The sequence below is a fragment of the Cyprinus carpio genome, chromosome B7 (genome assembly GCF_018340385.1).
Source record: "Cyprinus carpio isolate SPL01 chromosome B7, ASM1834038v1, whole genome shotgun sequence".
In the NCBI taxonomy this organism is placed as follows: domain Eukaryota; kingdom Metazoa; phylum Chordata; class Actinopteri; order Cypriniformes; family Cyprinidae; genus Cyprinus; species Cyprinus carpio.
In genome coordinates this window covers 7,393,961-7,404,388 of record NC_056603.1, presented here as the reverse complement: position 1 = coordinate 7,404,388, position 10,428 = coordinate 7,393,961, and the positions used below count along the sequence as shown (strand labels likewise).

The 10,428-nt window shown below is 39.2% G+C and overlaps 1 protein-coding gene across 1 annotated transcript in view; it reads left to right on the top strand.

The window, feature by feature from the left end:
• The first annotated feature begins 3,541 nt into the window (after window positions 1–3,541).
• The window catches only part of LOC109045027 (fibroblast growth factor 11-like), a 53,477-nt gene continuing 46,590 nt past the window's right edge, over window positions 3,542–10,428 (top strand). Inside the window, exon 1 of the mRNA XM_042726978.1 lies at window positions 3,542–5,264. Within this exon, the coding sequence (XP_042582912.1) occupies window positions 5,072–5,264 (193 nt within the window). The 5' untranslated portion in view covers window positions 3,542–5,071. The remainder of the gene's footprint in view (window positions 5,265–10,428) is intronic.

Here is a 10,428-nt window from a genome sequence, read left to right as displayed (position 1 = left end):
ATCTTCTTGATGCTACATTTAGTCAGGGAAGATAGTGTGAGTGTGTTCCTCTGTGTATATATGTGTGTGGTTTGTGACTTGTTCTGAAGTGTCCCTGAGCTAAGGACACACTATGAAGTCTTAATCAGGTCTTTCTCTAGGCACAATGATCACCGTCTCAAGGGAGGGTTTGCTCACTGAACACATTTGAGGAGAAATTAACCTGGATGCGGTCTTTGGCATGTTCCACTGAGGCTTTTCAGAGAAGTATTCACTCCCTAATCTCTCTGACAGACACAGTCTGTGTCTAAAGTAGATCTTTAAACCCTTAAATCTGTTCCAGTCATTACATGAAATACAGATGACTTTTAGTGTGTTTGAGCAAGCAAGAGAAATGAAGAGAGAGGAGAGGCTTCCTTCATAATAGCATAGACTTTTTGAATTTATTTCGTTCAGTTTACATTTTATTTTATTACTGTGTACTTTTAGTAATCATAGATATTCATAATTAAAGTTCTAGCACACATTTAATGAAATTTCTTTCTTTTTTTAACTATGTGTATTAGTGGAAATCTTGAATATTCATATGTAAATTGTGGTTCTAGCACATTTTTGAAAAGTTCATTATTGACAAAATCTACAACATAAGAATTTTACATACTGTATATGAACAACTTACTAGAAGCAATAGTTTAAAGTTTAAAAAGCCCCTCGCAATCAATTTTTTTTTATTACAAACACACAGCTTTTCACTTTTCAGGACATTAATTGATGGACTGGAGTTATGTTAATGATGTTTTTATCAGCTCTTTCGATTCTCATTCTGACGGCACCCATTCACTGCCAAGGATCCATTGATGAACAAGTGATTTAATGCAACATTTCTCCAAATCTCTTCTGACAGAGAGACAAAATTTTTATCTTGGTTGGAGGTCATCTAATTTTTTCGGTAAACTATTCCTTTAAAATGTATTGGTATATTTCATGAGAAAGGAATGAAATTGGGTTAGGAGCTCATAAAATGATAAATAAAGATTATTTTGTTTCTAAAGCTTTTGTGTACTTGAATACCTTTACGTTTTAGATTCTGTCAGTATGCCGAAATGCATAAACATTATACGTATAAATACTAATTAGATCAGTTTAAATTTTTTATTAGCTGGAAATATTTCCTTCCAGCACTATGCAACGCTGTATAAAAAAAAAATATGTATTTAAATGCAGTATTTTTCTGTTTGCCATCTTGATGGGGAATTATTTGTCAAACTTGTCACAGTGCACTATGAAAGATACATGCAAAGCTGCTTCAATGCATTTCTAAAATTGCTGTCTAAGTAGGAATATCCCTAGTTTTAACAGAGCATATCTGTCTGTTGGTAAATTATCGGACTGAATTAGACGCTTGAAAAAATGCATATGAATGTTTGTGTGTTACCGCTTTATAATGTTTTTTGCAATCTACAGTATATACTGTAGTCATAAAGTGAAGTCCATATAACAGCAGGAGTTTAGTGCTGTGTCTTAACAGACTGATTAAAATGGAAGAGGTCTGTCCTCTCTGCCAGTGCAGTCTCCATCCTTCACTGGACATGCACTATTAAAATTAAAGCATTCACATTTGCCAAAAAAGAAATACGTTCGGTAATGTCCTACCCTTGAGTAAGACCCAAAATTTCCTCAAAGACATCACAAAGACTGCAGCAGTTACTTTTTGGTGTACAGACATACACACACACAAACACATGTTTGTTTTGGTCAATAACAGTGGTAACTTTCTATTGATTTCTGTAGTCTTTGTACTGAACCAATGATATTTGTTGATATTTAACTTAATCCCTTACAAAAACTTTTTGATTTGATTATTTTAAGGATATTCTAGAAAGGTTGACAAATCTGGCTGATAATTGAGATTATGATGATGATGATGATACAAAGCAAAAACCTGACCAACACGCTCACCTCAGGTTCTCTGGGGTCTCAGCTGAGTATAATCATCTCTGTCAGACTGGACAACCTGGTAACATCATGTTAGTGGTTTTGACAATAAAGAAATAGCTACGTGTAACTGTTCACGTCATGGTCATCTCTCAGTCCTTTGTGTATCTTTCTCCTTTCCCAGATGTTTCGCTTGTCTCTGTTCAACATCACCACTGGATGTCATATTCATAACTCTGCTGATTAAAATGGCTTTGACTCTGTGCCTAGAAAGAAAATCCTCCACTGCATCAATAAGTGCGCTGGCGGCAGAGCAACACGCAAATAGAGGCGTCACAGGCCATGACTAATTCAAACTTGCTGTGGGTTATAAAACCTTATTATAACACTCATTTGAATTAGGCTGCTGGTGAAGGGATCAGAGTCCCATTCAACCTGTGTGCACACTGCTGCTGCTCAGCCAGCTAAATGTTTCCCCACTGAACTGAGGCACAGAAGGAGAAAAGGAAGAGAGAGGTATTAAAATCAGTATTCACAGCGTGTTTTTAAAGGGTGTTTTTAGAGCATTCCTGTCCTTTAAAAAGCGGTAAAAAGCTGCTGACGCAAGTCAATTTCCTGGTTTTCTGTCTAAGTTGAATGAATTTTGTTTTTATCAGCTCAGACATGAATATGAGAGGAAATGTGATGAATTGAGTGTGAAAAAAGGGAGAGTAATAGAGGTGGGGCAGAAAAATAAAGTGAGTTATTTATTTTGTATTCCAGGTAACATTTGAGAGACAGATGTGGGACATTTAAGACTGATGGTGGCAAGCAGAATTTCTTTTTAATATACATTTTCCTTGACCTTCATTTTGCTATACATCAGTGTTAAGAAAAACATCTATCCATCTATTTGTCTATCTATCTGTCTATTTACCTATCTGTCTGTTTGTCTATCTATCTATCTATCTATCTATCTATCTATCTATCTATCTATCTATCTATCTATCTATCTATCTATCTATCTATCTATCTATCTATCTATCTATCTGTCTGTCTGTCTGTCTGTCTGTCTGTCTGTCTGTCTGTCTGTCTGTCTAAATTCAGGAACTGATTATGAATTTAAAAATGCATTTTCAATGAAAATTTGGCACCAACCCCTGTTGTATAAAAAATAGTTTAATGTTGTCTTTCAATACCTTATTTAGAACTGACTTTAGTTGTCTCTTAGTGTGTGTTTGTAGCATTTATGTAAGTTCACTGTAATCAGTATATTATAGTGTTCATATCTGTTACTTTAAGTGGCATGTGTGTTTATGTTTGTGGTACAGAGTGTAAATAAGGACTCTCTCACCCTTCTTCCCTCCCTCCCTCCCTCTCTCTCTCTCTCTCTCTGTCTGTCTCTCTCTTGCTCTCTCTCTGTCTCATCTGTCGCTTTAAGGAAGCATGAGGCAGGTTTAATTTTTTAACGCTCCAGACCACAACAGCAGCCAGTGAGAAAAAGAGAGAGAGAGAACAGAAGAGGGGGAGGGAATAGAGGAATGAGAGGGGTGTGTGTGAGGACATGAAGAGAAGGAGGGATTTTGAGTGATCGGAAAAGAAGGAGGGTTCTGAGTGACAGAGAGGGAGGGCAGAAAAAAGGTAAGGGGAGGGTTTACAAAGAGATGGAAAGAGAGAACGAGGGAGTAAAGCAAAGCATGTTGCCAGTGTTGGCTCCGTAACTCACTGTGAGCAGGGACAGGAGGGAGAGCAAACAAGAGAGACGGAGAGTCACACATTCACACACTCTCTCAATCACTCTCATAACACACACACATAAACTCTCACATTCTCGCATAGATTCAGAGGTGCCTTGCTGAAGAGACCTGCACACGCCTGCAGGGGTGAGAATACTTTAAGCAGTGAAAACTGGGCTAAAACTGAAGACAGGAGCGCTGGGACAGACCCGACAGCTCCTGAGGACCTTCTTCAAACGGGACCTTTACAGCATGTGAAGCCAGACGAACAGATATGTGCACCATCCATCCTTAACATTCCTTCGTTTCATCCCTCCATCCTTGCCTCCCTCCCACCTCTCCTCTCAAGTGGTGTGAAGGACACGGAGCTACGAGTTCCTCAGTGCTCTGCCTGGTTGCCTTACGGGAGTCTGTGGGAGGCTTGGTGCTCCCCTCCGCTCTCCTGCGCTCTCACTCGTTCATGAATGTCACCTCTATCCGCGGAAGCCCTTGGAATTTACTAACACTCTCTCGGGAGCTTGGGGAGAGAGAGCAAAGGGGGATGTCAGAAGGGAGAGAACTTCCGATTCCTTTCATCCTTATCCATCTGATCATCCACACACATGAAGTCCAGGGTTGACGACACCAGTTCTTGACTTTTACTCAGTGTGTCCGTCTTTGTTTTTGCAGTCATGGTGTCATGGATGCGATACTTCGGAATCAGATAATGGAGTTTCTCTAAGATTGTCTCAGGATATTGTTCCTTTTCTCAGTAGGATCTGTATTTTAGTGTGTTTTATGCATTCCTCGATCTTCTCCGTTTTACGAGGATCTCACTGATATGTGGAGCCGTACGGATAAAGCGATTGGACAATCTATGCCTTTTTTCTGAACTCGCAGGATGATTTCTGATCCAGTTGATTTCTAAAGATCGATCCCACACTAAACCGTGGAAGGCAAGTGAGAGACCAGGGATTCTGGGAGCTCAGAGCTTCAGGGATAGAGTCAGAAAGAGGGTATGGTGGTGCTGTGATGGCTCACTTATCTTCCAGAATTCCAGTACGTTTCCATGGATCATCAGCTGCCACTTTTCCAGTCCGTATGCTGTGCAACGAGACCTGAAATACATCAAACAATCCCAACAACGACAGCTGCCGTTCATCAGAATCACAACACCAGGAATTCTGCATTCCAGGGACTGTTTTGAAAGCCAAAGAAACAAATTAAGTTTATTGTGAACTTCACAACTGTTTTGTCCCACCCCATTACCCCGTCTTAAACCAAGCCTCTTTTTGTTCCCTACCAAGTTGTGACGCATTCTCCCCTTGGTTTTTGTGGGAGACCCTGCTGTTCTCCAAACATCTGCTGTCTCCTGCTCCTGTCCTCCGTGGCCCTGGGTGATCTGACGGGTGGGCGGCCCACTGACGCCCTCTGCGCCCTACGGGTGAGTGAGGCACAGCAAAATGGCTGCCCTCGCCAGCTCACTGATCCGGCAGCGCAGGGAAGTCAAGGACCCCCAGGCCAACCGACAGGTCTCCACCAAACGCAAGCCTTGCCCCAAGAGCAACAAGTCGCTCTGCCAGAAACAGATCCTCATCCTCATCTCCAAAGTCCGGCTTTGTGGCAGTCGAGGAAGAAAACTAGAAAAAAGACCCGGTGAGTTGCCCAAAACACTCTAAAACCAATCTTCAAACCTTCTGTCTTGCTTCAAATATTGTTGACTTCTGTTGAGTTCAAACAGTGAGGGTGGCATTAGCAAATAGGATTGACATGGACATACAAAGTAATTCAAGTGTTTTATTTCTTATTTGTCATGTTTGCTAATGAATGATTGGTTTTGAAAGACCTCTGGGATCATGGGAGTTCAATAAGGAGGCTGTTTAGGTGGCATATAAAATATAGTATCAGTTAAGTGTCATTGTTGACTGTTCAGAAAGTATGAATTGATCGAGAAAAAAAAATGATCTGGATTTTCATTGCTGCTGGTATATGACATTTAATGAACAAAACAAATTATTTACTCACCCTTATGTAATTTCAAATTCTGTATGGATTTCTTTCTTCTGTGGAAAACAAAAGAAGGTAGTTTGACAATATTCTTCTTTTTTTCATCTGTACATTAAAAGTCAGTGGGGTTTGATGTTTTGAACCCAACTGACTTCCACTGTATGGATAAAAACAGTTGAGGGTGAGTAAATGAGTGCATTTTTGGGTGAACTGTCCCTTTAAGAATGGATATTTCCGATGTATATCACAGTGTGTATGAGTGAATGTGATCCTTGAGACTTTGAAGGTTGACTATCGTCTAGTCTCTGCTGAAGAGCGTGTGTCGATATAATGAGTTTATGTTGTCTGGGACCCAGAGCTGCACGTCGCTTTGTAATCATCCTGATCATTTCGCTGCATGTCTCTGTACTGCTTTTGACAACACCTGTTAATTTACGATCATCAACAAACATGATACACACTGCGATCCTTCACACGCACGTAAAAACGTCACAGTCTCATTTATGATGAGCAGTTCCAGTCTTTCCCTCCCTTCTGTCCCCCCATCCACCACTAGAAGCCATGTGTTTGTGAGTGTCTTTGTGTGTGTTTGTTCGGGGGTCATATGTTTACATAATTAACCCCAATGAGACATTTACCCTGTCTGAATAAATCATTCAGTTGAAGAAGCAGGTAACATGTAGGAATCATGGGATAACAAAATCAGAATTACATCAATCTGTTTTTGTGTGTCTTAATCTTTCCTGAGAGAACATTATGCATTTTGCAAAGTCTTTTTTCCTTTATTGAGTTGAGTCAAGTTAGCTTCATAAAGCTGCATTTCATATAAATGTGTTTTTATGCCTAAAACAAAATTCTGCCCCCTAAATATTTGTATTAACATTTGGAAATGTTGCACATTAACTGTTTTTACCCTTGACAGCACAGAGGACTGTAGAGTTTGATAAAGTGGACAGTTGCTAAATTTATGTTTACATTTTTCATTTGTCTGATGCTTTTGACTAACCAAAGCATTTTAACTTTGAGTCGCAATATTAAGTATAAGCTACATGAGTATGCAATCTAAAATAGAAGTGAAATCCAGAAAAGAGGAGAAAAAGTGAAGTTTATTTATTTATAATTATGATATTAAACATCATTATGATATTTATGATTTTAAACATGAGGTATAGAAAGTGCTTTTTTTTGTGGTTGAATAAATGTGATTTTGCGGCATGTACTTGACTTCGAGACCCCTCTGGCTTTCTGGTTAAAAGATAGGAAGGGATTACCCAGTAAATGGGTATTTAAAAAAAAAAGAAACTTTATTTTTTAATGCAAAGTATAATACTTTGCATGTCCAAAATAGAACAGTGAGTTCCCCATGGCGCATTTCAAACAGAGATGATAACGGTCTGAAGAACTGCTTGTGAATATTTGCTTATGTTGCTTATAGGGTCTTTCGCACCGCTTTAGTTCCAGAACTAAATGTACAGTACTGTGCACGGCGTTCAACCACGAAAACAAATAAAAGAACAACGTTAACAACAGGAGGAATGTCATTTGTGCACGGCGTTCAACCACGAAAACAAATAAAAGAACAACGTTAACAACAGGAGGATGGAGGACGCTGTGATCGGAGCTGTGTATTTGTTGTGTCTCGTGGGTTTTCACAATAATGGACATGGAATATCAATGTTTACGTAAAGCGAATGAAAGAACGGAAAAGAGGACTAAGAATATCCAACAACAACTGGCAGTGCTACATTTGCTACAAGTGGCTGCACTTCAGCATCCGTCCATCTATCACTGTTCTCCATACTTGCGAAATAAGTTGACAATGTTTACCAGTTGTGCTGGTTAGACCCTGCTCCGGAGTAAGAGCTAATTTGGTTCTCGAAAAAGGCAGTCCGGTACTAAAACCTCAATCAGTTCCAGCGGTGTGAAAATGCCAAAGGTGGGGAGTTCCACAATTAGTACTGGTGCTATGAAAAGGTTCCCGCGGTGCGAAAGGCCCTTATGTAGAAGTACAGGTGAGATCTGTTTTTTTCTCACTAGGGCTGATTTTGGACCAGATTATAGACTACACCACTGGGTGCCATTATTTTAGATACTTAAGCGGGTTGTGGGAAATACTTGGGATATAGTGGGATTTCTATTTTGCTTGTTAAAATCATTACAAAATATGCTGAAAATAAAATTAAATAGCAAAGTGCATTTTATAATGGTGATTTTGAATAATATTAATGATAATCCTGATGAAGGGGTGGTTGAGCCTTTCTGATGGGATTTTGGGATACCTAAGAAAAGAAAGGTTGGGAAATACTGAACTAGATCTAGTCATTCACAAATCCACTCTCCTGAGGGTCCCATCCTTTCTCAGGGCCCAGCTGTGCACGTCACTATGGTGGGATATTAATGACATATGTATCCCAAGTAAATCACAGTAATCACCATGGAAACCATAGTCCCGTTACGTGGCATCTGCTGCCGCAAAGTGCCTAACGCCAAGTGGTAATTACGTCTATGAAAAATGGTGGAGGTTGGTGGTATTTGGCGCAGTGAAGTAAGAAATGTTTTCTGTCAGTTTGGAGTGCATGCATAGCTTGGGCTGCTGCAGTAAAGCTCACATCCTGTGCTTTTGTTATGCTAACGGTGACTGGATGATTTTGCCATCCTTTTGATGGAGAGGATCATAGAGAGAGCACTTATATAGTGTTGGCTCCTCAAAAGCACACTTTTACATGTCAGCACAGAACTAGAGAGAGAGCTGCTTAGTACGTACTTCACTGAGTGCTGTCTGCTTCTGTAGTTCCCTTTCCTTCTCTGGTTCTGAATAAGAGTATCTTACACAAACTTCAAATCATATTACATTTTATTTCTACTTTCTATTTCTGTCCTATTCTGTCTTATATCTCTCAGGCTGCAGTTTTGGGTTGTTGACCGTTAAATAAAGTTTAACTTGATGGAATAATTAGCTGTTGGGATTAGATGTTGTGGCTTAGAGGAATGATTCTTGTTTTCAATGCAATGGGTGAAATTGACATTTTTACACCATATCAGAAATTTCTGTCAGAAAATGTGGCACATTTTGAATTGGTCCACATTTTAATTTTTGGTCCTGGGGTAATATAGTGTATATAAGTATAGATATTATAGATATATTTTAGCTAATATTATATAACATAAAATATAATATAATAACACTTTATTTTAAGGTGTCCTTGTTTCACGTTAAATGTAATTACTATAGTATTAGCACAAATTTTTGATTAATTAAATGCAATAACCCTAAATCAAACCCTAATCCTAAACCTAACCCTATAATAAGTACATATTGTTAATTAATATGATTCAGTACTTAAATGTATAATAACACTGTAACAAGGACACCTTAAAATAAAGTGTAACCTAATATTATATAATATTATACTTAGTAATAATTATATTATAAATAATAGCACAAATATAACATATTTTTTCTCACATTTTATGTTTTATTATATTATTCTATTATATTATATCTTAAGATATAATTATATAAAGTGATGCACAATGTTCCTGAAGTGTTGTGTCAGGTGAGATTAACAGGCATTAATGACCACCGATCACCAATCGCAAAAGCCCACTCAGCATTTAACAAGGTCATCCGCATCCCCCCAGCACAACACTGCACCAAAACACACACACACACACACACACACACACACACACACACACACACACACACACACACACACATACATTCTTCAATAGTGAATGAGATTTTAATCAGGAAACTTGAAGCAAACTGTAATGATGCAAAGTGTCCTAATCAGAGACTGAGCACAGACACACACACACACACACACACACACACACACACACACACACACACACACACACACACACACACACACACACACACACACACACACACACACATACATTCTTCACCCGGACAGGCTAAACATGATGTTTGTGCAAAGGTTATCCTTTCAGCTCAAGTGTGTGTGTGTGTGTGTGTGTGTGTGTGTTAGTTGACAGGAGGACAACTAGCAATTGATAACGGATATTTGTATGCGTTGCAGTGTTTGCAGATCATTGGAGCACTTCATTGTTACTGGGTGATTCATTCGTCCACACAGTCTGCCTCTTATTAACACCCTCTGATTCATCAATAACACTCTCCTGTCCTGCTCTCCTCTTTTCATTCATCTCTTTTCCAACACTCTCCATTACAATTCCTAATCTCACCCAGAACCGTTGCCACATTCTCCCTTTGTCTCATTATCTTAGAGTCTAGCATCTCTTCTTATTGTGTGAGCCCGTCCTCTTGTTCACGCTCTCCTGTGTTTTCTCTCTCCGCTTTCTTTCTTTAAGTCTAAAGTTGTAATGATGTCAGCTGGGTAGGGCCATTTGTCTCATGTTGACAGTGGCACGGACAGTCATTGTGAGTGTATAATGGAGAAGTTGCCTGCACTGTTTCTGGGCTATTGTCCTGCTGTTATGGGACAACTGTAGACTGCTGACTTCAAGCTCATTAAACTGTGTTTGTATGTGGATATAATTCTTTCTCCTTGGCTGTTAGTAGCCCAGGTGACAACATGTATTCACCTTCTGTCTTTCTCTTTTCTGTACTTAACTGTGTGCTCACAGATTAACAGCTTTGCTATAATGTAGTGTTTGGCTAAAGGAGCACTTAATGTTCAGATGACGAACAGAGTTTTTACGAGTTTGGAACGACATGGGGGTAAGTGATTAATGACAAAATTTTCATTTTGGGGTGGAGTATCCCTTTAAGGCCTGTTAAGACCAAGAACTGTAGGATAACGATAACTATATTAACGTCCAC